The sequence below is a fragment of the Xenopus laevis genome, chromosome 7S, assembly GCF_017654675.1.
Source record: "Xenopus laevis strain J_2021 chromosome 7S, Xenopus_laevis_v10.1, whole genome shotgun sequence".
Classification (NCBI taxonomy): Eukaryota; Metazoa; Chordata; class Amphibia; order Anura; family Pipidae; genus Xenopus; species Xenopus laevis.
The window spans coordinates 19,064,394-19,090,608 of NC_054384.1; the positions used below are offsets into that span (position 1 = coordinate 19,064,394).

At 40.4% G+C, this 26,215-nt stretch overlaps 1 protein-coding gene across 5 annotated transcripts in view; it reads left to right on the forward strand.

Moving 5' to 3' along the window:
* sema4g.S (semaphorin 4G S homeolog) overlaps nucleotides 1–26,215 on the forward strand; it is a 161,120-nt gene that overhangs the window by 114,561 nt on the left and 20,344 nt on the right. For all 5 annotated transcript variants that reach the window (XM_041570448.1, XM_041570449.1, XM_041570450.1 and 2 more), the window contains 4 exon segments: nucleotides 8,117–8,280; nucleotides 15,486–15,630; nucleotides 21,302–21,524; nucleotides 22,363–22,478. In XM_041570448.1, the coding sequence (XP_041426382.1) occupies nucleotides 8,117–8,280; nucleotides 15,486–15,630; nucleotides 21,302–21,524; nucleotides 22,363–22,478 (648 nt within the window).

Below are 26,215 nucleotides of genomic sequence, written 5' to 3' on the forward strand. Positions count from 1 at the left end.
TAATGTTACATCAGCTTTTATATTACAGAAACTTATATTTTCATGCTTTGAGCCTATGAATTATCTTTGTGCAGCAGTAAAGCCTTATGGTTAAATTTCTTACAATCCGTCTTTTTATGTCTTTCCGTAAAACAACCAAGCGTTATATTGCAAAGTGCCACTTATTAATTTTACTATGTAACAAAGACTTGTTTTGATTTTACATTTTTTTTTTTGGATGAACATTTCATATTTTATAGTGGAAAACAATGCTTGTTGGAAGAAAAGATTCAGTACTGGCTTGGGGAGGTAGAAGATGCATTCTACGTTTACAGATATCCTTCCAACATTCAGTAGTTTGTGGGTCATAAGAACATTTATTTTAAGGGGACTGTTTCATCAAAAAAATTTGAATTTGATTTTCACAATTTATCATACTCTGGCCCTTTAAGAATTAGACTATTAGCCACCTAATACCTGCCGAATTGCTGTTTGAGTCAATGGGAGAGGTCCAGGGATCAATTTGGAGTTGTTTGCAGCCTTCCTGACATTTGAGTTTTGCAGCGGGTCGGCCGGTACCCTGCAGGTTGCCGGTAGAAGTTTCGGGAGCGGGTATAGATGCGGGTCGGCGGTTCTCTGGGTTTTCGAGTCACGGATCTGTCGAGGGTCTTCTTAACGCCTACTTCCAATGTGGTCCCTTCCAGTTTACAATGACAGCACTTCCTGTTTTTTGATGGTCAGGGGTCATGGATCAGGTTGCGCAGTGTCGGACTGGGCCGGCGGGACACCGGGAAAAAACCCGGTGGGCCCCGGGCTCTTGTGGGCCCCGCCGGCCCAGATCCGCTACTTAGTTGGGCGGCGTGACCCCACTTTGTCGGAGTCGGGTAGAATAGGAGATCTGCGCATGCGCACAAAGGTAGCGCTGCGCATAAGTGCGGCACATGCGCACTAACCAATAAAGCACGCCGGAGCGGCAGCGGGGGTCCCAAGCCCCCCAGTCCGACCCTGGGGTTGCGGATAAGGTACTTGCGGGTCGGGTAGAGGGTCCAATCGAGTAAGTATGCAGGTGTGGGTCGGGTTCGGGTTTAACAAATTGGATCCGCACATGACTCTAATTTGAGGCAGCCGCTATGTAAATCTGGGCATTTCCAACAAGTCAGTGTGTCAAAATGATGCTTTTCTAGAGCTTCTCTAGTAAATTGTAATGAATTCATTGGAAAGGTGTAATGTCTAGGAGAAGGAACAGTTAAGGCAGGGTCAGATTGGGCCAATCCCACTCCTCACGACTGACAGAGCTGCTTCCTTCCTTTCAAAGGGGGTTTCCTTCTGGGTCAGGGACCTGTGGGGGTCAGGAAAGGGGGGGCAGGGGGCCCCGGGGGGGTAGGCCCCAGATGTGGCTGAGTTCAGTTGTATAGTAGTAGGCGACAGAAACCCATAGAAAGGAAAAAATAAGTGCTCAAGTATGCAAGGTGCAAAAATCACATGAATTCATTTGGAATGCTCATTTCCAATTATTCGTCCAATGCTTTAAAAAATGTGATCTGCAGGTGTACAAGCCTCACACACACATGATTCCTGATCTGACGTGTTGGCTGGAGTCATGTAAAGGAGCAGCTGGATATCACTTTAAGCTCTGGGTTTGGCGTTATGCTGGTTTATGCCATTAGCCGAAAACTCTTTTAATGACCACCAACTGGACAGCCTAAGGCAGTGACCACCAGCCAGTGGCTCACAAGCAACATGTTGCTCAACAACACCTAGGAAGTTGCTCCCAGTGGCCTAAAAGCAGGTACTTAATTTTGAATTCTAGGCTTTGAGGCAAGTTTTGGTTGTATAAAAACCAAGTGTAAAGCTAAGCAGGATTTAAGTCCATATAGGAGCTACTAAATAGGCAGCCACCGCCCTTATTTGGCACCCCAGGAATATTTTTTTCATGCTTGTGTTCCTCCCCAACTATTAAACCTATTAATACTTGAATTTTGCTTACATATTAAAAAGGTTGACTTGAGAGGCATTCCAAAATGGTCCAACAGCTTGTGGTTTGTGCTCCCTTCAACCTAAACATTGTGTGTGAGTTTGCTTGAAATATAACAGTACAGGAGATTAACCTGCTCCTAATAATCAGTCATGTTAAATCAACCTGATATCTACTTGAACAATATACTCAACGTCATGGTAACTGGAGCAGAAACCCTTGATTTTTTTAATTTTGAAATCTGACATGAGGCTGGACATATTGTCCGTTTCACAGCTGTCCCCAGTCATGTGACTTGTGCTCTGATAAACTTCAGTCACGCTTTACTGCTGTACTGCAAGTTGGAGTGATATCACCCCCTTTCCTCCCCAGCAGCATAACAAAAGAACAATGGGAAGGTAACCAGATAGCAGCTCCCTGACACAAGATAACAGCTGCCTGGTAGATCTAAGAACAGCACTTAATAGTAAAATCCAGGTCCAACTGCAACACATTCAGTTACATTGAGTAGGAGAAACAAGAGCCTGTCTGAAAGCAGTTCCAACCTAAAGTGCTGGCTCTTTCTGAAAGCACATGACCAGGCAAAATGACCTGAGATGGCTGCCTACACACCAATATTACAACTAAAAAAATACACTTGCTGGTTCAGGAATGAAATATTATATTTTAAATTATGTGCAGTGTAATTTAGAAATATAAATTACATCATAAAAATGACAGAATCCCTTTAACTACAAGGGGTGTAGGGAGAATAATTGCACCCGGATCAGAGAAAATGATGGATGAAGGACAAGGCAAAAATGTGCACACAGTTGCACCTCTGGGAGGTGGGGTCCATCTGGAGGGAGAGGATAACTCTAGTGCAAAAAAAAACAAAAAAAAAACAGTTAAGTCATTGCCTGTTTCAGTGCAGTCTAGAAATCACATCACCAAAAATGGGACAGCTATGTTCCTTTAAGAGTGCTCTGAACTATCTCATCTAAGCCTTAGATTGAGCCCCCTTGTAAACTGTCACTTCCCCAGACAATCATCAGCAGAGAGTGTGAGGGACAGACACACACCCAGCGTTCATTCCTCACTCCTAACAGCCTGATAACATGACTTTCTCAATATCACTCTTGTCTAATACATACAATTCCAAATTAGGGGAATGTTTTTGTATAAAGGAATGCTGATGTTTCAGCCAACAATCCGGCTAAAAGTATATTTGAAGAAAAATACCGGTCTCATACTTGTCATCTGAACATACTGATAAAGGCAAACTTTGGAAATTCTTAAGATATGGGCCTTGCAAATAAAAAAAAAAAAGTAAAATGTCATCGTAACTAATTCAGGAGTCGAACTTGCTGCCATGGTTTTGTGAGCTAAATCCCCTTCCATTTCTTCTTTGACTTTCTTTCTGCATGAGTGCAGCTGTTCTGATTAGGCCTCAGCTCTTCTGTGCAAGGATACAAGGAGTGTACACTATAGCTCCCAGCACCTCTAGTTTCAATACAAGGGATATATACACTGAGGCATAGGAATTGCACATTACTAATCCCAGCACCTCTAGCTTCTCTACATGGGATATGTACACTGAGGAATAGGTATTGCAAACTACAACTCCCAGCACCTCAAGCTTCTCTACATGGGATATGTACACTGAGGAATAGGTATTAGACACTACAACTCCCAGCACCTCAAGCTTCTCTTCATGGGATATGTACACTGAGGAATAAGTATTGCATACTACAACACCCAGCACCTCTAGCTTCTCTACGAGGGATATGTACACTGAGGCATAGGTATTGAACACTACAACTCCCAGCACCTCTAGCCTCTGTACATGGGATATGTACACTGAGGCATAGGTTTTGCACACTACATTACCCAGCACCTCTAGCTTCTCTACAAGGGATATGTATACTGAGGCATAGGTATTGCACACTACAACTCCCAGCACCTCTAGCTTCTCTACATGGGATATATACACTGAGGCATAGGTATTGCACACTACAACTCCCAGCACCTCTAGCTTCTCTACAAGGGATATGTACACTGAGGCATAGGTATAGCACACTACAACTCCCAGCACCTCTAGCTTCTCTACATGGGATATGTACACTGCTTAAAGGGCTCTGTAGATTTATTTTAGCAAATACCTGTAATGAACGGATCAAATCTCTATAAATGGACAAAGGTTATGATGCATTTATTGCTGTACAATAAGAATACATAATAAAAGTTTATTGATGAGGAATTGCTTCTCTATTCACATGACTGCCCCAAAACTCTAGTTTTTAGGCAAGCAGAACAGTTACTAGTGAAATCATATTTTAGTCTCAACATAATGCCTTTTAGTATGCACAAGGACAAACGATTGTATTTCAATAGCTAAATTGAATTTTTTATTAATACATAAAGTGGAAGGAACATTAAAACAGGTATTTTATCAGGAGTCAGAGCTTTTACAGCCCGTGAAGTTTGAAAATGTCTTCTTTTTTGTTACAGAGGCTGCCTTGCCTGGGCTATCTTTATAAGCCAGTTATTGACCATTGCAGTTATGGTGTTCAAGCATAAAATTGCCCTAATATACCAGGTGGCTGGATCAGATACGCATAGCTTCAGCCTTAGCATGAGGCAGACAAGTGTTTGATCCATTTAATCTGTATTTGTGTATCAGGGACAGTCATAAGAGGTTTCTATGTATAAACGTTTATGACAAATGCAGAGGTATTACTGGGCCTCACAGCAAGTAATGTATAGTGGTTGTAGCAATATTTATTGAAATTGTATATTAATTAGGGCCTCGTGGAGGCCCCTATAACTCCTGGGTCCCCCTGCAGCCGCAGGGTCTGCTTCCTCTGTAGTTTACAAATGCACTCAACCCATTATCAATATATTTAAGACATTGAGACCTTTTGTGCATAATGCTACTAAAAAATGCCTTACCCTTTAAACAAAACAGGGATTGTTTGTCCATATATTGCAATATATTTAAGCTGGCCAACTACGTCAAAGTCATCCCATATCTGGCCAGTCCTACGCTCAATTTTCATCTGATTCATTAAGAATTCAATTGCTTCATTATATATATTACAAGGGGACTAAGTTTTACCTGCAACTTACTAGCAGCTTTCAAAGTAAAACTCCCAAACTTGGCTGCCCTTTTATTAGACATCAGTGGGATCACCTGACTATAGCTGGGAAGGGTGGGAGCTACAACATGGAGCTGGTCACTGCTCCTGTATAAACTATAACAAACAAGGGAAATTTGTGTTCACCACTAATTTTTAAAACCATTAGGGCACGGGCACACGGGCAAATTCGGGGAGATTTAGTTGCCTGGTGACTAATCTGCGGGCCCACAATCAACCCAAACTGCATTCCGCCTGCTATAATGAGAAAACGCCAGCACAATGCACTCACGGAGCTTTGATTTCTGAAGTCGCCTCACGAGGAAACTGCGGGTAACTTTGGAAATCACATTTTAGCAGGAGGAAGGCAGTTTGGGGAGATTGTCGCCCCAAGGAAGAGCCGATTAGTAGCCAGACGACTAAATCTCCCCGAATCTGCCCGTGTGCCCCTTCCCTTAGGCGGGGGTGCAATGAGGCTGTGACCACAAAATACATATAGACAAATACAAGAGTCCTCTGCACTCAACCCATTATCAGTATATTTAAGACATTGAGACATTTTGTGCCACAAGCTACTAAAAATTGCCTTACCCTTTAAACAAAACAGGGATTGTTTGTCCATATATTGCAATATATTTAAGCTGGCCAACTACGTTAGTCCATATCTCGTCAGTCCTACACTCAACTTGCATCTGATTCATTAGGGATGGGTGAATTTTTGCACCTTGTTTCGCCGCGGAAATGATGCCCATAGACTTGTTTGGCGGCGAGCGTCAAAAAAACAATTTGCGGCGTGTAAAAAAAGTTTTGCCGCCATAGACTTTAATGGGCGTCGCCGACATTAACAAAACGGGTCAAATTCGCTCAAGCCTAATTAAGAATTCTGTTGCTTCCCTAATCAAGCTCTTACAGCCCTCCTGCAAACAGTAGCCACTTTTGGCGACTTTTCCGGACTTAGGGTCAACGAATGTAAATCGGTTATTTTTCCTATTGATCCGCTTCCAGGGAATTGCCCCACGAGAATTGGGAACTTGCAAGTAGTTGATACTTTCAAATATCTGGGAATAGAGATCCACCGGGACCTGCAGCAATATACTGCTCTCAACTTAGATCCTATAGTGAAGGCACTTTCTGCCAAACTAGATACGTGGCAAGAGCTCCCACTCTCCCTGCCCGGTAGGGTGAATATTTTCAAGATGGTTAGCTTACCGAAATTTCTTTATGCCTTTCAGAACTCGCCTATAACTCCACGAGCAGGATGGTTCAAACGGGTAGAGGGTCTGCTCAGAAACTTCCTATGGGCGGGGGGCATCCACGTATAGCATTCAAGACACTTTGTGCCCCCATAACAGGAGGTGGTTTAGCCCTACCGGACCTCAAATTGTACTTTCTGGCTAGTCAACTGGTCTTTGCACATTGGTGGCTGAATCCAAAACTGGATAACCAAGCTGTGGTTTTAGAGGCAGCGGCAGTAGCTCCTTTGAAGGTCTGGCTCGGTCACTATATAGGGGGCCGTCCCTGTACTATACCGCTACTTTTGCCTATGCTAACTGTGGCTCGGGCGTACCAAAAAGCACTGCAGTTGGTAAAGACAGACCCTTTATCCTGGTCCATTGGACCCCCTTATGGGGCAATAGTAATTTACCCCAATTTCAACTTGTCCCGATGTTAGTTTGTTGGGCCAATTATGGTATCAGGGTTCTGGGGGATATTGTGGCAGGGGGAGAACTTAAACCGTTCCCGAATCTAAAACAAGAGTACAATCTCCCTTCCAACATGTTATTCCGCTACTTACAACTTAAGCATGCATTCTTAACACAATTCCTATTAGGCCACTACTGACTGTGGAAACAACGCTAGAGAAGTACCTACTCAAGGCAGGGCTGCGGAAACCATTCTCTATGTGTTACACTCTACTATTGAATGCGGGCACTAAGCCCTTAGATAAAATTAGACACAAGTGGGAAAGGGACATCCCTGAATTGGATGAGGAAATGTGGAGGGATGCGCTGAAACAAGTGCCTGATATAGCAATTTCAATGAGGGATAGATTTATCCAAATAAAGTTTCTAAATAGAGTGTACTATACCCCATATAGATTGGCTAAGATGTTCCCCAATGCCTTGGATGTTTGCCCCAAATGCGGTAGCGCAACAGGAACGTATCTTCATGTCTTCTGGGAATGCCCAGAGATCCAGCAGTTCTGGGGTGCTGTAACGCTATACCTGGCGACAGCTCTGGATCTCCCGGGCATTTGTTCTCCTCTTACGTGTCTACTGGGTATTGTAACAGAAGGTACTATGAGTAAATACCAAAGACTGTGCTATTTACAATCACTATATTATGCCAAGAAGGCGATCTTGCTGCAGTGGAAGTCGATGTCTGCTCCCACCCTTACCTTCTGGAAACAGTTAATCAATGACTCTCTCTCAAAGCTAAAGTTGATTTACATTACGAGGGGATGCCCTAAAAAGTTTGATGAGATTTGGGGAACTTGGGTTTCAGCCCAAGCTTAACAATGTGACGTATATGTATCTGTATTGTATTACAAGTGTAACTGTTTTGGCTTGAACGATGTACTTTATGACATTGCCCGCTCTCGCCGACCCTTGAGACTCTGCTTCTTCTCTTTCTTCTCTTCTCTCTCCCTTTCTCTCTCCTCTTTTTTCCTTTTTTCTTGTTAAAATTCCAAATAAATAAAATCTTTAAAAAAAAAAGAATTCTGTTGCTTCATTATACATTTTGCACAGGGACTACGTTTTACCTGCAACTTACTTCAAAGTAAAACTCCCATACTTGGTTGCCCTTTTATTAGCCACCAGTGAGACTATAGCTGTAGGGTTGTAGTTAAGCCCCTGGACAAATGTGTTGGGGCTCTTATATGATTTTTTTCCGCACATTTCTAATTTAATGTATATTGAAGAATAGCTTACAATTATATTTTTTACTTCATATTATTTTTCACTTTAAATTTAGTGCCTAACCCAAAGCCAGCTGCTGTACCGTATCGTGAGAACTGAGTCTCCCTCTTTGTTCCATGTTTTAGAGTGACCTGGGTGGCAAGAAAATCTTACAGAGAAAATGGACGTCATTTTTAAAGGCAAGACTCGTCTGCTACATGCCATTTTACGAAGTCTTACAGAGCGCCTACACCCTGGAATTGGGCACCTGGGATACAACCATTTTCTACGGGGCATTCGTCTCGCAATGGTGAGAAAAAGTTCCTCTACCTCTGACCAAGAAAAGCAGGCAAACATTGTGTATTTGTCATTCAGAATAAGAAAAAACAGTATAATCAGTTTGAATTCTTTCTCTGTATTTTTGCTGATAAACGTATCAAGAGATAGCCGTGTATCAGAAGCAAGAGTTTGATGTAGGATAGATTAAAGATTAAAGTATTGGATGTGGAATCTGCTGCAAACAGCATTATCAGTCACCTGAATTAGAAGCAACAATATAAAAGAACTTCTAATATGTGCGTGCAATGGTTGGACACTTATTATATTATTGGGTGCCATTTTTTCTCCTATTACAGTTCTACATTCTTTCTCTGTTTTCTGCCATATTGCTTGCTTTCACTGAGCCATTCTCTATGTGTAGTAACAATATCACCCTCCAGCTCTCTGTTGAAGATTCAAATACAGGTATGGGACCTGTTATCCAGAAGGCTCTGGACCTGGGGTTTTCCAGATAAGGGCTCTTTCTGTAATTTGGATCGTCATTCCTTGCAGAATAGTGTGCCAGAATGTAGTCAAATACACTACAATTTCTAACTAGGATGTATATTTCAAATACAGGTATGGGATTTGATGTCCAGAAAGCTCCGAATTACGGAAATCAAATATAATCAAATAATCTGAATTTTTAAAAAAGATTTCCCCTTTCTCTGTAATAATAAAAGAGTAGCTTGTACTTGATCCCAACTAAGATATAATTAATCCTTATTGAAAACAAAACCAGCCTATTGGGTTTATTTAATGTTTACATGATTTTCTAGTAGACTTAAAGGACCAGTAACATCAACTCTGCTTCCACTCCTCTTCAGAAAAGGCGACAGGGCGACGATCTATTGTGCATCGCTCGATTTCTCCTCCCTGGCTATCTCCTATAAGGAAGGCAGGGAGGAGAAATCGAGCGCCGCACGATGGATCGCAATCGCCTTTTCTATAGAATTTCGGTAAGTTATTTCTTAATAAAGACTTTGTGATTTTAAAGGTTAATTTGTCTTGGTGTTTTTTTTTTCAATGTATACTAATGATTTTTTTTTAAAAAAATTTTGATGTTACTGATCCTTTAAGTCTACTAGTCTCATGTAAACATTAAATAAACCCAAATAGGCTGGCTTTGCCTCTAATAAGGATTTATTATATCTTAGTTGGGATCAAGTACAAGCTGCTGTTTTATTATTACAGAGAAAAGGGAAATCTTTTTGATTTGATTATAATGGAGTCTATGGGAGACGGTCTTGCCTTAATTCGGAGCTTTCTGGACAACGGGTTTCCGGTTAATGGATCCCATACCTGTATTTGAAATATAAATCCTAGTTAGAAATTGTAGTGCATTTGACTACATTCTGGCACAACATTTTGCTTTTCTTCATGACTCCATGTCAGATTGTGGCCAGCATGACTATGAGTACAGAGGTAGGTGTTTGACCTTGATGAACACAGTTTTCCAGTATGGAACTGTATAAGTAATCCATATACCTTACTGCTTTTTGTTTTAGGGTCAGTCCACACAAGCAGATTCGGGGAGATTAGTCGCCCCAGCGACAAATCGCCTCATCTTCGGAATGACAATCTTCCCCGAACTGCCTTCCCCCTGCCCTCTGCCTGCGGAAATTCACACGCGGCGCTTCGTTTTCCGAAGTTGCCCGAAGTTTCCTCATGAGGCAACTTCGGCCGACTTCGGAAAACGAAGAGCCATGTGTGCAATGCCGCAGGCGATATTCATTTTAGCCGGCAGAGGGCAGGGGGAAGTCAGTTTGGGGAGATTGTCACCCCAAAGAAGAGGCGATTTGTTGCTTGCCCTTAGAGATAATACCAAGCTTATTAACATTACAAATGAACAGTAAATCAGACATTTCTGCCAGACTTTGATTTTCCCCTCACAGTGGGAACCATGCCACATAGTTTACAGCTTTAAGACGTCCAGATGTGCAACCCATCATAATAAAAATGGATTTTCCAGATGCAGAAAAAGGAATTGTTTGACCACGTTTATCAACATGTAGCAAGATGTTTTTCTAAAGAGAATCAAAATAGATACTGGCTTGCCTGATGTGGAGCCTAGACTAGTGTTTCTTAGCGCTTGCCTAGAAGGTCTTCATTCCAGCACCAGTTTACAGAAAGAATGTGGTATGGATGGAAGTATTGGAAGGGCAACAACGGAGATGTAAGTTCCAGCAAGAATACCTAATAAGCAGTATTGCAAATTACTGAAGCGTTGGCAATGCATAACACACATTAGGAGATTTGGAATGACTTCCATACTGATATGTGTGCACACAACCCATTTGAAGACCAAACTTTTCTACAAAGACAGCAGTCCGGCTTTAATTTAGGGCATCGGAAAGGACCATGCTATTATTATAGCAAGATTGGCCATAAACATTATTTCTTTTTTGGTTACTCATCTTTCTGTTCAGGCCCTCACCATCATATTCCTGTCCAGGGCCGGATTCCGGTTTTTGCCGCCCCTAGGACGCCTGGGTCCTAGCACCCTAGGCCCAGGCCTTTCTGGCCTTGCCACAAATCCGGGTCTGTTTCTGTCTCATTCAAATCGATGTATGGTTGCTAGGTAGTGATGGGCAAATTTATTCGGCAGGCACTAATTTGCGGCGAATTTTTCTGTTTTGCCGCTGGCAAATAAATCCTCGAATTTGCCGGCGTCTAAAAAATGTTGCCCATTTTGTCGACGGCGAATTGTCCAGGCGTCAAAATTGAATTTCACAGCTAAGTGAAACGGGACAAATTTGCCCATCGCCATCACCATCGCTAGGGCAATTTGGACCATAGCAACCAGACTGCTGAAATTGCAAATGGGAGCGCTGCTCAAAAACCACAAATCATAAAGAATGAAAACCAATTGCAAAATGTCTCTGAATATAACAGAAACATTATACAAAAATTAATTTAAATTTTAGCAACCCCTTTAGCACAGATTGAGGCAATTCATTCTCTCATTGCAGAAATGACCAATTCCCAGGGCACAATCATATCTGTCCAAAGTGTTCGTCCAAATTGCAAACATATGATCATACGAAACCTCATATGAGGACGAAGTCTGTATTTACAAGTGCAACTTCGCTAGCAGTCGTCTGGCACAGAAGAGGTGAAATAGTGGCTGTCACTGTTAGCAGATACACAGATTTGCTGTTGTTGCAAGCCTGAAATATTTGAGGAAACCCTGCCAAGATCTCGGAGAAAAAATCTGGCACAGAAATGGGACTGTTTGCTAATATCAGAAATACTTGGAATTTACACAGGCATCAATCACACAGCTTGCAATTAATACATTTGTCGCAAATCATTGGATTTCATTAATTTCTAGCAGCTGTGAGATTCCATCCAAGCAGAGCTTGTTTATCTTCTGGTGCAGTACTCCAATATTACTTTGTTACTTGCCCATACGTTATGGATCAGGACTTTTAGGGATAAGCAGGTAAAAAAAAAACAGAACACTCACCAGCTTATTTTTCAACCCACACCCAGACTGACCTGCATTTTTAGATATTGGGCTGATTGGTGTGGCAGTTTTGAGGAACAATGGCCAACGTGATGTTGGCATGGGAATATGAGTGGGAAAAAAAAATCATCTAAGAGCAGTGAACAAAAGTGCAAATAAATGTATCCATGATATCAAGGCACTGGTTTGACATGCATCCCTCCTAGGGTTGTACAGCTGTGGGATCCGTTGTCCGGAAACCCGTTATCGTGAATCCTGTGTATGTGGAAATTTGCTAAGCACCCCCTAGTTTAATTATGTCAGATGCCAACTGGGTAATATTCTACTGAATACTATGCTATACTCTTCTTACCTGTCTAATGATTTCTACTCCGTCCCTGGGATGTGTACATGCCCAGTCGAGCAAAAATTAAGCTTTTATCCTTAAAGTTACGATTTTACTTTGCGCTACACATGCATGGCTCAGACCAACTGCAAAGAAATCCTGCTAAAAGCAGCAAGTGGTGCTCACTAGAATAGTTTTCTGGGTCAGCAAGTTTTTTCAGCGTAATGAGTTAAGGCAAGCCTGCCCAACTGGCGGCCCACGACCCCCCCTTGTGTGGCCCCCGCCTACCTGCTGTGTTTGCTTACCATGTGTAACCTTTAAATGGTATCACTACAGAGATTAACTGCCCCCTGCATTGTTTAAACCTCAAATTCAAAATTCAGACTAATCACCTGTATTGCAACAATTCCGGCCCTCGATAACACAGAAGTTGGACAGCACTGAGTTAAGGGATTATAATCACTGGTAGGGCATCTAACTAATTGGCATCCCCACTGATTAACCCATTTTTTTCTCCTTTACATATTGGGTTTCCAGTCCCAATTTTTTCTCCTTTACATGTTGGGTTTCCAGTCCCCAGCAAAGAATGTCCCCCATACTGTTGTATCTTCATACCACTCTACTGGCTTTCCTGAATGTTTTACTTTATATGTACCACGATCGGACTGGGCATGCGGGATTCCAGGGAAGAAACCCGGTGGTCCCCGGTCCCCACAGGCCCAGACCCCAATTTGCCGGGCCCCCCTAAAGAAAATATGCAGCTCTGCACGCCACCTTTCACGCATGTACACTGGGCCCCCGGTGTTTGTAACCCAGTGGGCCAATAATGTCCAGTCGACCCTGATATGTACTTTTTTGGTGACATGTTTTATAAAAAGTAATGTTGACCCCGACTTTAAAATATGATTGCTTGCAGCTTCATGTTTTTATATGGCCATGGTGCTCCTGTTTTCAAGTATCTTTATATTTTTACACGTGGGAAATATTATTCCCTAAAAACTGGCACCTGTTTTATTATAAGGATCTGAATCTGGGAGGCACATTTATCAAAGGTCGAATTTTGAATTCATGCGAGTTTTTAAAATCTCCCCTAAACTCCCATGAATTCAAAATTACACCAATCGAAATTTATTTAAAAAATTTAATTTTTAAAACTCGGGTGAATTAAATCGACCTGAAAAATTTGATTTGAATTTAAAAAACTCGATTTTGAAAGTCAAGAAAGCTCCAAATTGATCCCTGGACCTCTCCCATTGACTCAAACAGCTATTCGGCAGGTTTTAGTTGGTGAATAGTCGAATTCATAAACTGCCAGAGTATGATAAATCTATAAAAATCGAATGTTTAAAAAAACTACAATCTAATTTTAACAACTCTCTAGTCGAATTTGACAGTTTGGACCATGAAAAAATTAGAATTTCGAATTTTCAATTCGACCCTTGATAAATCTGCCTCTTAGTGTTGCTGTCATTTTAAGATGCACAGAAAGCTTGATGCCAAGTGAGATAATTTGATGCTGCAGCTAATGTCATATGCCATTGTTTTCCTAAAAGCAAAATGTTATGGGGCCTCACATTTCCACTCACACTTGAGTGGTTCCAGTCTTAAGTTATTGAAAAAGAAGAGGAATCTCTACACGCCCCTGAAGAATAATATACTGTACATACAGTCAATAGAGAAACAGAGCTTCTTTAAAAAAATAGAGGGAGTAGGAGATGTTACTATGGTGCATTCCAAGGTTCATCTTTGTCCTATGTGTGGTCCTGTATTTATCCTTATCCATATCTTTATCCATATCCTAGTTCTCTCCTAAATAACTGCCCAATATTTTCACTGGTGTGCAAACTATCCAAAATGGTAAAGAAGAAAAATAGGGCCGACCGGCACTCAACGGATCCACAGGACCAGAGAGATTAAATTAAAATAATATTTTATGTATACAAAGTTTAAAAGTATATAAATCTGCATCTCCATCCACCCTACGCGCTTCGAACCCCTACAGGGCGCTTAGTCATGCGCTTAGTTACCATGACTAAGCGCCCTGTAGGGGTGCGAAACGCGTAGGGTGGATGGAGATGCAGATTTATATACTTTTAAACTTTTTATAAATAAAATATTATTTTAATTTAATCTCTCTGGTCCTGTGGATCCGTTGAGTGCCAGTCGGCCCTATTTTTCTTCTTTGCTGTACCGCTCCCTAAAGCTGGGGGTCTGGGGCTGGAGCACCTGGACCACTTTTTCTACTCTGTGAGTCATTTACAATTTATTCTGGAGCACCTTGTCCTTTCCCAACTACCAATATCCAAAATGGTAATCTGTGTCTGTGATCTTTATTTAGGCTTCCTGGAAATGAAAGAGAAAAAGTTGTATTTGATACATATCTACATGGTATTTCAGCACCACAAAAGCAAATTCCAGCTTGATGGTCATTTTAGTTTTTGATAGGAACCTAGAACAAGTATATACCTCTCAACATTTTGGAAACAAAAAGATTTGGCATGTGGAGTGCAGCAAAATTTTCTCTTTTTACTTGGGGCGACTAATCTCCCCGAACTGCCTTCCCGCCGGCTAGAATCTAAATCGCTGGCAGGATGGCACTCTGAGCGCTTCGTTTTCCAATATCGCCCAAAGTTTCCTCGTGAGGCAACTTCGGCCGACTTTGGAAAACGAATCGATCCGAGTGCCATCCCGCCAGGAATGGGCACAGGTCTCTCTCATCTGTTTTGAAGCCCAGAGACCTGTCATTTCCTCTATGCTGTATTAGTGAGGGCTGGTGGGGGAGGCATCTAAACCATCTTCCTACACACTCCCTAACGTGCATTTTATTCCGATACACAGGTTAAAGGGGATCTAAACTCCACAATATAAATTTAGAAAAGTGCTCTGCAGACCAATCAGAATATGTTTACATATTTGTTATCAGTTTTAGGGCAGACAAATCGCCTCTTCATCGAGGCGACTAATCTCCCCGAACTGCCTTCCTGCCGTCTAAAATGTAAATAGCCGACGGAGTGGCACTCGACGCGTTTCGTTTTTAGAAGTTGCCCGAAGTTTCCCCGGGAGGCAACTTCGGGAAAACGAATCGCCTCCTGTCCATTTTTTGCTGCAAAAATTCATTCTACAGAATATTATCGTATGAGGAGTGAATACTTACTGGATGGTTAGTAAAAATCTGAGAATTGGTTATGGGTCTAAATACAGTTACAATATATATGTGTGTGTGTGTGTGTATGTATATATATATATATATATATATATATATATATATATATATATATATATATATATATATATATATATATATATATATATATATATATATATATTTATTATATAATTTATATATTGCTATATCACTGAATTATCATTGATTTAATTATTATTAAATTACTGTTATTCCCAGGAAAAACATGGAAGCCTCTGCTATTTGTCGATACAGCATTTCTGATATCCAGAAGGTGTTTGAGGGACCTTATATGGAATATCAGTATTCATCTCGTAAATGGTCTCGATACGAAGGAGAGGTTCCCAGCCCAAGGCCAGGATCAGTAAGTTATCTGTTTTAGATATACGGTAGTATTTCAATTTATCATCGAAGCTAAAAAAAAATTTAATCAGCAATTATCTCCTGGCTTGTATTGTATAAGCAATAAATGCTGAATAACATTTGCAGCTAATCCATTTGGTTGATTATTGCTACCAGTGCAAGCCTGTATGGTTGGCTTAGGCCAAGAAAAGAGTGACTTCTAGGTCATGTAAATCTAAACATACACACACTCTATCATAAAATATATATATTATATAATATATATATAATACTGAAACAATATTGTTATTATTATTATTAGTGCTTTTGGATGTGGAAGGCTTTTAGATGTGTATGTAGTTGCACCCTTGTGAATACTGTGGGGTTTGCCAACATACACAGGTACATACAGTACAGCCTTTTACTATACACAATAGTCAACCCTGCACTGAACTGGCCTTTGGAGTAAATGATGTTCTCATGATGCAGGTAACATTAAAAAATGTGTGCTCAGTCACGAAATAACAGGTGCTGCACCAGAGCATTTAATCATGTGTATTTTTATCCTGCTAGACAGTGCATGTTATTAACTGGGTCATCAGAAATGCATTACTTTTATTATACACTACTACAGACCTGGCTTGTTCTGGATCTGGAGCACAAAATGCCTCTGTTTGAGCAATTTTCATGTAGTGCCAAGGACTGGTGCACTGTTGTGCCTGTGGATATTGTTTTTAGATGTACAACAGAATGCCAGTGTTTAGTACACTGATGGGATAGAGTACCAAGGTGTTTAATTACTCTTTTGTTGTTCTGTACTGTTTAAATAATGCAGGAAGGTAGGATAAAACACAGCAAACAGTATCTGTTTTTCTTTGTATTTGTTAGATTGAAAAATGAGAAGTCAATGTCAATACAAGGTCCAAATGCTCCCCTGCAGCTGTATTTGCATCTCCTACACATTGGTGACATTGGTAAAACTCCAATAGATTGCAAGTAAATGTGGTCTAATATTAATGGTTGTGGTAGAAGCCATTCCCAATCAGTTCATAGCTTGATCCTGTTCAGCAAGATCCCTCAAACTGTCAACTTAAGTGCTATACTAAAGGACAATTTGTGGTGCGCAATTTTAAATCCTTAATGCCTGTACTGTAACCCAGAATACACTATGTGCTGGTATATAAATGAATGGAGCATATAAAACCCTGATACATAGAAGTAGGAAAAGGATGCTAGGTAGGCTACATGGATCACCCCTGCCAATGTTTAGTTTAAAATTTCCTCCATATTTACATGTATAGAAAAACATTCAAGATATAAACATTGCAGAAGAGCCTGCCACAGGTTTAAGTTGTAAAATGGCAGGCCCTAATAGTATTAATTTGGATTATAGTGTCCCCCTTAACAAAAAAATTAATATCGAAATAATATTTAATCAGGACAACTATGGCTCTGTGTTGCCAAACACACATCTCGACTTGCTACAGAATAGTCACTTTAAGGCCAGATAAAATAGCAGCTTTACTAAAGAAATGTTACTTTTTCTAAGCTATACTGATTTATTAAAGAATAAGTAAACCTTTAAATGTAAAATTGATGTGCTATTCTAAGAACTTGCAATTTACATACATTATTTATTTTCTTTTTTCCCAAGATATTAAGTGATACATGTACTGATAATATGAATGAATTTTGTTACAACAGCGCCACCTGCTGGTTATTTTCCCACCAGTCTGACCACCAAGTAGTCAAGGAAGTTGTCAGGAGAAAGAAAGAGGCTGCTCTAATGTTCTTCTGTTTAGGAAAACAATTAGAAACCTTTCTCACATCTTCCCCCTCGCCCATTGTAAGTAATGTCAGCACCCCACTTGAGGTCCTTTGCCCCTCACCCAACTGCACTGCAGGCATAAAAACCTTGGGGTCCCTGGTACCATTTTTATTTTAATTTACAGTTGCTTTGTGGTGACGATCCCTGAGCAAGACCACGCACACTGGAAGCCAGGACCAGATTGGTGCCTAAAACCAGAAGTAGTGTGTCTAAAGATAGAGGCTGCCAACTCAAACACAAATTTAAGGTTTTTTTTTTAGTTCTCCTTTAGTACAGGTCTTCAACATGTAGCTCTCCATCTGTTGCTGCTACAACTCACATTATTCCATTTATTGTCGTTTCTCTGAATTTTACCAGTTTGAGAATGAAGGGAACTAAGTAAGCCTTATCAGAAAGGTCCACCTAAACATACCAGTAAACCCTCAAGTTAATGCTGCTCTGAGTCCTCTGTCAAAACAAACACAGCATTTCTTTCCTTCTATTGTGTACACATGGGCTTCTGTATCAGATTTCCTGCCTTCAGCTTAAATCTCCTTGCCCTGGGTGTGAGCATGCTCAATTTGCTCCTCTCCCCCCCCCCTTCTCTACTGTAATCTGAGCCCAGAGCTATGAGTGAGCAGGGAGAGACTCAGGCAGGAAGTGATGTCACACCAAGCTAATACTTCAGCTGCTATCCTAAACAAACATCTTCTAGAGCCTCAGGTATGGTAAAACATTCCACACAATAAATATAGCATTCTAGCTTGCACTGTGGCAGCTAATCTATTGGCAATAAAATGCCTCCGTCGCTTTCCTTCTCCTTTAACTGTAGCATCCCAAATACCCAAACACACAGTCTCATGATCCTTTCCCATTAACTAACAGGGAAAAGATGCTGTAAGCAGTTTTGTTTTTTTTATTTCTGAACCAAAAACTCACACAGGTCGCATAGAAAATCTGTTTTCTTTTCGGCTATGACCATGTGACGAGCAGTCACATGATGAACCAGGAAGTAACTTTTACAACCACGTTCAGGTTGTATGAATCGGGAAACGGCAATTGTGGTCAGGCTGAATGAACCAGGAGGTAACTGCTGAGTAGAAAAGCATATTTGCTGCACTGTGAACTGCAGGTCAGTTCTAACTACTAAGTCACTGCTCTACAAGTACTACTTGTTGAGCAGTGATCTGTGCAGTTACCCCTCTACTCTTAGTAAGGACTTTATTACCCTCCACTGAGGCAAATTGGAGATGGCTTAGGAAGGGAATTTTTAGGATAAACTTGACTTTATCTTGGCTTCATTCGGACAAAAGGAGGTATCCTTTTTCTGCCTACGCAACTATGTAATGCTTAAAGGACCAGTAAGTAACATCAAAAAAAAATTAAAAAAAATTGTTATTATAATTCATAAAATAAACTTTAAAATCGCAAAGCCTTTATTAAGAAATAACTTACCGAAACTCCGCTTCCGCTCCTCTTCAGAAAAGGCGACAAGGCAACGATCCATTGTGCGGTGCTCGATTTCTCCTCCCTGGCTATCTCCTATAAGGAAGGCAGGGAGGAGAAATCGAGCCCCGCACGATGGATCGCCGGATCGCTTTCTGCTAGTGGAGTTTCATTGACTTATTTCTTGATAAAGACTTTTCGATTTTAAAGTTTAATTTGTCTTGGTGGTTTTTTGTTTTTTTTTGATGTATACTAATGATTTTTTTAAAAAAAATGTTTTTGATGTTACTGGTTCTTTAAGGTACACATATATTAGCAAAACTGCTAACAAAAAAGCATGTGTTTTTTTTTTTTGGAGTTTCAAGGAAGGTGCTGATGCTATAGTGTTGCCCTACATATTTTAATATCCTTTTATTGTCTGTTTATACAGTTTATACTCACTGCAATCATGTTTTATTATCTTTATTAGTTTTTCTATTCATAAACACGTAGGAGGAAATTGACAAACATGATTCTCTGCACCGGGAGGCATTAGTTGCTCTTTACTGAACTGTTTGAGGAGCAAAGTCAGACTTGTAGGTGTTATGAACTGCAATTGCCAGCACCCTGGGAACTAAATTGTATTATAGCCAAAGGCTTACATACAGTGCTGTTCTTCAGATGATCATATCCTGTGTTTCAGGCTTTGCACATCCCTTTTTTATTTGATTTTTCTATACATAACATCAGTTCTGACTCCTGTGTTGTGTGTTCTGTAACTAACACAAACCTTACAGTACAACATTATCATTGTCCCAGGGACAGTTGTTTATATTATGCAAACATGAACATCTTTGATATTACAGGTAATATTAAAATAAAGCAAATCACATTTTTACTGCTATTTACCAGTTTAACTTGCAACAGAAGGGATATGGGTATTCTCTGGAAATACATATTTTCCATCACAACCCTCTAGATTAACCAGTGGCGGGGGGCTGCCTTTTAGTAGATTCCTAGATAGGGGTTTGGATACAAGCTCAACAGACAACATGCACTTCCTCATAAAATTGATAACCCAGATTAACCAACCATATTGCCCGTCTGTACTTTTTTCCTCAATGCATTTCTGCTCTGTAAATCAGTATGGCTCTACAGACATAACCGATTTTATCTGCTCTGAAACTATTTGAATGAAAAGCCACTGTGGCAGTCCTTGGGAATGCATAAAACATCTGGCCCTACTTAGCTTGCAGTTGACCAACCTGCTGACACACCTTATATCTCGCATAATATTTTCTAGGGATGCACCGAATCCATTAGTTTCGGGATTCGGCCAGGATTCTGCCTTTTTCAGCAGGATTCGGATTCGGCCGAATCCTTCTGCCCGGCTGAACCGAATATGAATCCTAATTTGCATAGGGAAATTGTGTGACTTTTTGTCACAAAACAAGGAAGTAAACATTTTTTCCACTTCAACCCCTAATTTGCATATGCAAATTAGGATTCGGTTCGGTATTCGTCCGAATCTTTCGCGAATGATTCGGGGGTTCGGCCGAACCCAAAATAGTGGATTCGGTGCATCCCTAATATTTTTATACGTATGTGTGAAATTTTGAAAATTCATAGTAAATGACTTTATTAATACTATTAATGCATCCAAGAGGTCCACACAAGGTGTGGCACTAACCTTAGAGAATAACTAACTGGTCGTGTATATATATATGTATATCTCAAAGTTGTGATAACCAAAATGTTTTGTTGTTTACTTTGTTCTGCAGGTTTAAACGGCCCTCTACACTGAAGGATCATTTTCCTATAGTGTAGTGACTGGAGGGGAACTCCACACAAACATTACTTAAGCTTTTTGAAAAGTAAACATAATTTCAAGCAACTTTACAATATAATTTAAAAATATGCAGACTGTTCATCATTTTTAATAGTTTGGAGCAGTTCCCTAAGCCTAGCCCCCTGCTCTCATGCTGATCTGTCTGACTACTTTGCTGAGCTGGTTGACTACTGTTACTTTGTATGAGCAACCTCTGTCCTCAGCCTGAATTTCAATAAGGAACGGAACATCACAGTGCAATGCATTGTGGGTTATGTAGTTCCTGCATGCTGTTTGTAACTTTAGTCCCTCCTTCCCTGCCAGGATTTCCAATGATGCAGAAAGAGAAGAACTGTTAAACAGCTGGATTTCAGCATAGAAAATGGCATTTATTCATACTTTTTGAAGAAACCGATAATTGTGATGGGTATATTAGCAGTTTCTGTGTTATGCGGGCCTCTTTATCAAATTTTGATTTGAAAGCCAGAGTTCCCCTTTTATTAGTAGCACCCAGGGTTATCCATTTAACTGCTCCCATTGTCCTGTTTTCAAGAGAAAAAAAACCACGAGAAATGGCAATGCTAAATGTCATGTATGTAAACTTCACTGTTTTAATTTGAGTTTTGTTTGCAGTGCATCACAAATGAATTTCGTAGCAATGGTTTCAACACCTCCCAGGATCTCCCCAACAATGTGCTAGATTTTGTAAAACTTCACCCGCTGATGTACGAGAAGGTGAGACCAATTGAAGAGCAGCCGCTTCTTATGAAGAGGAACATCATATACACCAGAATAGCTGTGGATAGGGTTAAAGCGCTGGACAATGTGTACTACGATGTGCTCTTTCTTGGGACAGGTTAGTGAAATCCCCCCCCCCTCTTTCCAATTTTATTTTTAATTCAATGTGTGATTGTTAGGGATGCACCGAATCCACTATTTTGGATTCGGCCGAACCCCCGAATCCTGTGCGAAAGATTCAGCCTAATACCGAACCGAATCCGAACCCTAATTTGCATATGCAAATTAGGGGTAGGAAGGGAAAATTTTTAACTTCCTTGTTTTGTGACAAAAAGTCACGCGATTTCCCTCCCCGCCCCTAATTTACATATGCAAATTAGGATTCGGATTTGGTTGGGCCAGGCAGCATCCCTAGTGATTATACATTACAGTATTTTTTAAAACCTGTATTTGTATCTATTTAAAAATGAATAAAATTATTGAGGAACTCGCCCTTTCATCCAGTGACAGGTTGTGTCTGCAGCAACTTCTACACTATGCAAAGAAATCTATATTGCTCACATGGAAAGCCCTGGAACCTCCTACCTTAGCATTCTGGATAAAAATTATCAATTACATTCTTCCGAGCCACAAATTGACATATATAGGTTTAGGATATAGGATACGTGGCTTACAGAAACACAAACCAGTACTGCTGGCATATGACTTAGCGGTAACGAAAGCTCCTAACCAGGTTCTTTACCATAAGATACACCTTATAGCAGAAAGGGAATGCCCACCCTTCTATCTATCTTTCTCTCTTTCCTCATCTTTCTTACTTTATGTTATGGTAACAAAATCAATAAAGATAATCTTTCAACAAAACTGCCCCTGAAAATGTGTGTGTGTGCCATTCAAGATGAGATTGATTTCTGGTTTGGTACAAGTAATTTGTATTTCACCATTTCATCCTACAGATGATGGCTGGCTTCACAAGGCAGTGGTCATTGGTTCTGCGGTCCATATAATAGAAGAAATGCAAGTCTACAAGTTCCCACAGCCAATTGAAAAATTGGTGATCTCCAAGAAACAGGTCCGTGAGGAAAGTGTTTATAAATGGGATTTAAATTTTAATTGCTGGGATTCCCATTTCGAATGTTAATATATTTGCTCGGTAGTGTTTTAAGGAAGATATACTAATGCTTTTCAGCAATTAGCTATACAATCTTGTATAGGTTAATGGATACCTGGCCATCTGCAATCAGCTTAGACTATTTCATATTTTAGAATACAGCTTTTAAAGACCTTACATTGACTAACCCCAGCACCCACAAACTCACTCACTTACCTGTGCAGGTGAATCAGGGATGTAAATGGATGCTGGGGACAATAATTTATCTACAGCAGGAGAGTCATTGGTTGGACAAGCCTAAAGGTCCCCATAGAAGCAAAGATTTCTCTTGCCGAACGACCGATTTTCGAGAAGTCCGGCCAATCCTTCGAAATTATCGTGCGGTTAGTGGGATTCGAACATACATCTTACGATTTTTCGGCCGACATCTGTCAGGAAATTGATCGGCCAGGTTGTCGGTCCCAGTGTAATCTATCTATGTTTGCAGGGCCAAGCAGGCAGCTCCCCTTTGTTTTTCTGGCAAATTGGTCTTTTTAGTTGATGGACAATTCGTACGATCGTTCTGAGATAATCGTGGTCTCACGATGATGATCGGATCTTTTAAAAATCTCAACATCTATGGCCAGCTTTATATATAGGGAAAATATATCTAATAATTATTTCTAGTTTTACAGAAGACAATAGTTAATTGTTTTTAGTTTTACAGCAGCCAATAGTTTGACTAAGTCGTCACGCGTAGACTGGGGCCTTGTCAATAATGCCTGCTCTCCCCTGCCCTAAAACGAACTCCGCAACATATTAGGGTTTATTACGTAATAATATTACTGTATCGCATGCACAACATTTCTTCTCTGCGTGTTCACATTTATATATTTGAGGCTTAGCTGCCATATTTACAGTGTTAACCATAGACCTGAGTTAAAGGAACAGTAACACCAAAATAATGATAGTGTTCAGTAATAAAAATATCATGTACTGTTGCCCTGCACTGGTAAAACTGATGTGTTTGCTTCAGAAACACTACTATAGTTCATATAAAGAAGCTGCTGTGTTGCAATGGCAGAAAATTGAAAAAAGTCTATATGGCACAGGTTAAATAGTGGATAACACCATTATGTTCTACAGAGCTCATCTGCTGTGTAACAGCCCCAAAGAAGAGGCGAATCTGAGCTTGTGTCTCTCCCCTTTACCAGTGCAGGGCAACAGTACATTATATTTGTATTACTTTAAAACACTTTAATTTTTTGATGTTACTGTTCCTTTAAAAGCATGGCTAGCAGCATAAATAAATTGAACTGCACTGCAGTCTGTGCAAAAGACCTCACCCAAGGTGAGTTGTACAGCAGTGCCCCCTCCTAAGTATTCCTAATTACAGGATAAAAATAGAAAGCAAACCGCTTTTAATCCATAGAGTTTTCTATTTTTAAATGGCTGTTAGAATGCAGAACCCAACAGAACAGGCTTGGAAATGTTTGACCTGGTCTGTGTTACTCACTGACATACTGTTTACATATGGCTTTGTTTCCCCGGATTGTATTTGTAAGTGTTTGTAGCAGGCCTCTGTAACCATGTTTGGTCAGCACACTTACTGCTGTTAGGCTGTCAGAACCAATAGGAAAGCTGTCTTTCAGCATTTATGTAGAATTAAAGGCAGCAGCACCAAAGCGGTTGCTATTTTTTTCTATCCCCCAGTGAAACAACACCAGCAACATCTTTAAACCAATTCTGTAGCTTTCCCTAAAGATAATGATAAGCAAATTATTATGACTGGTCCTGAGTGATTTTTCTGGTGCCAGAGGACTGCTTGAAACAACTGGTGCACCGGTGCTCCTAAAACAGAAAAATGGCCCGGGATTCTTCCAGCGAGCACCGCGGAGCGATCGTCTTCCAGCTTCTTCTTTCTTCAAATTTCCTGGTGCAGACTTATGTGCAGTAGAACGATATAGCCGACTTTTTCGTTTAAGTTCGGCTTTTCGCTCTAGTGCGCATGTGCACCCGCGAGAAAAAAATCCGGAAGACGATCACTCCGTGGTGCTCTCTGGAAGAATCCCCGGACCATTGCAATTTTCTCCTAATAGGTGCACCGGCCCAATATTTTAGGTAAGTACATGCAATCACTTGGGGGTGGCTAACTTTTTTGGGTGTGTGTATGATTGCTGGGTTTTCATTTGGAGGGGTTCAAACTAACTATGTAACTATCCCCAAATAAAAAGACCTTTCCTTCTCCTTTAATAAATAATTCCAAATTCATTTGTCATGCAAAATAAAAATTGCTTACACTATATACATTATTTAAATCTTGTTTCCTTCAGTCTTGGAATTACACAATCACAGTAAGCAGGCAGGAGACATGTTGGAGGCAAGTTTTCTATCACCCCAAAAAAATCTTCTGTATTCGCCGGAATGGGGGACCTTATGCTTCTGCCCATGCACAGGCTACACAATTATAGGTGGTGAGGTGGGAAAGGGAATGAGAGAGTTGCAGTGATATTGATTTGAAAATGACTTTTATCATACAGCTTTTTGTTTTTGGATGACAGGTCCCCTTTAAAATTACTCAAATCAAGTGCGATTTGCTGTATTTCACTCAGTGGAACACTTTGTGGCCATAACAGAATGTGCCAGATAACGAGTCTCGTCAGCCATGTGCCTGATAGAAGACACTAGATCTGGCAAGATCATGCTCCGCTTGGCTTTGTGGTATCTCTCCACATGATGTGACCATCAATCACACAGAAACCTTGCCAACAAATTGTCCTACACACATTTATTTGAGATTGTTGATTTTTTTTTTATTCTGTTGCTGCTATTGCCTTTTCCAGCTGTCTGAGTTTCAGTATGGAGTCAGCATTAACCGCAAGAGACTGACCGTGAAATGTAGTTAGAGATTTTAAAGTGGACCTGTCACCCAGACACTAAAAGCTGTAAAATAAAAGTCCTTTTCAAAGTAAACATGAAATTGAATTTAAATTTTTTATTAAGGCATTCGTAGCTGTTGTAAACTCATTTAAAAATCTCAGCCAAAATATTGCCTGCCCCAGAGGCGGGGCATACAATTACTTTCACTTTCCATTGAGCACTTCCTAGATGTCACTGCTCTCTACATATTCCCCCGTTCTCTTAACCATTTAATTGTGTAGCCAGTGGATGGGGATGGACCTTGGGTCCTCCATTCTGGTGCACAAACAAGATTCTGAGATGATACAAGGCTGAGATGATACAAGGCGTGTCCACAAAACGGCTGCTGCCTGTTTGCTATAATTATGAATTCCCAGACTGAGGGAAACAAGATTCAAATAATTTATATAGTGTAATTAAAGTTAATTTTTCTTGACTAATGGGATAAAATAGGATTTTGGATATTTTTTTGGGGTGACGGGTCCCCTTTAAGGGGACAGTAAAGATTTCCCTTGCATTAGTTTCTTCTGTTTGCAGGACTTGATTATTCATCAGGTTCCATATAAGTTTCACTGCTTGTGATGAGAGATAACACAATGCCGACATGTTGTAGCCCACACAGGATTGATTTAAAGGAGAAGGAAAGCTTAAAGCTAAGAAAGCCTTATCAGAAAGGTCCACCTAAATATACCAGTAAACCCTAAAGTGCTGCTCTGAGTCCTCTGTCAAAAGAAACACTGCATTTCTTTCCTTCTATTGTGTACTCAAGGGCTTCTGTATCAGACTTCCTGTTTTCAGCT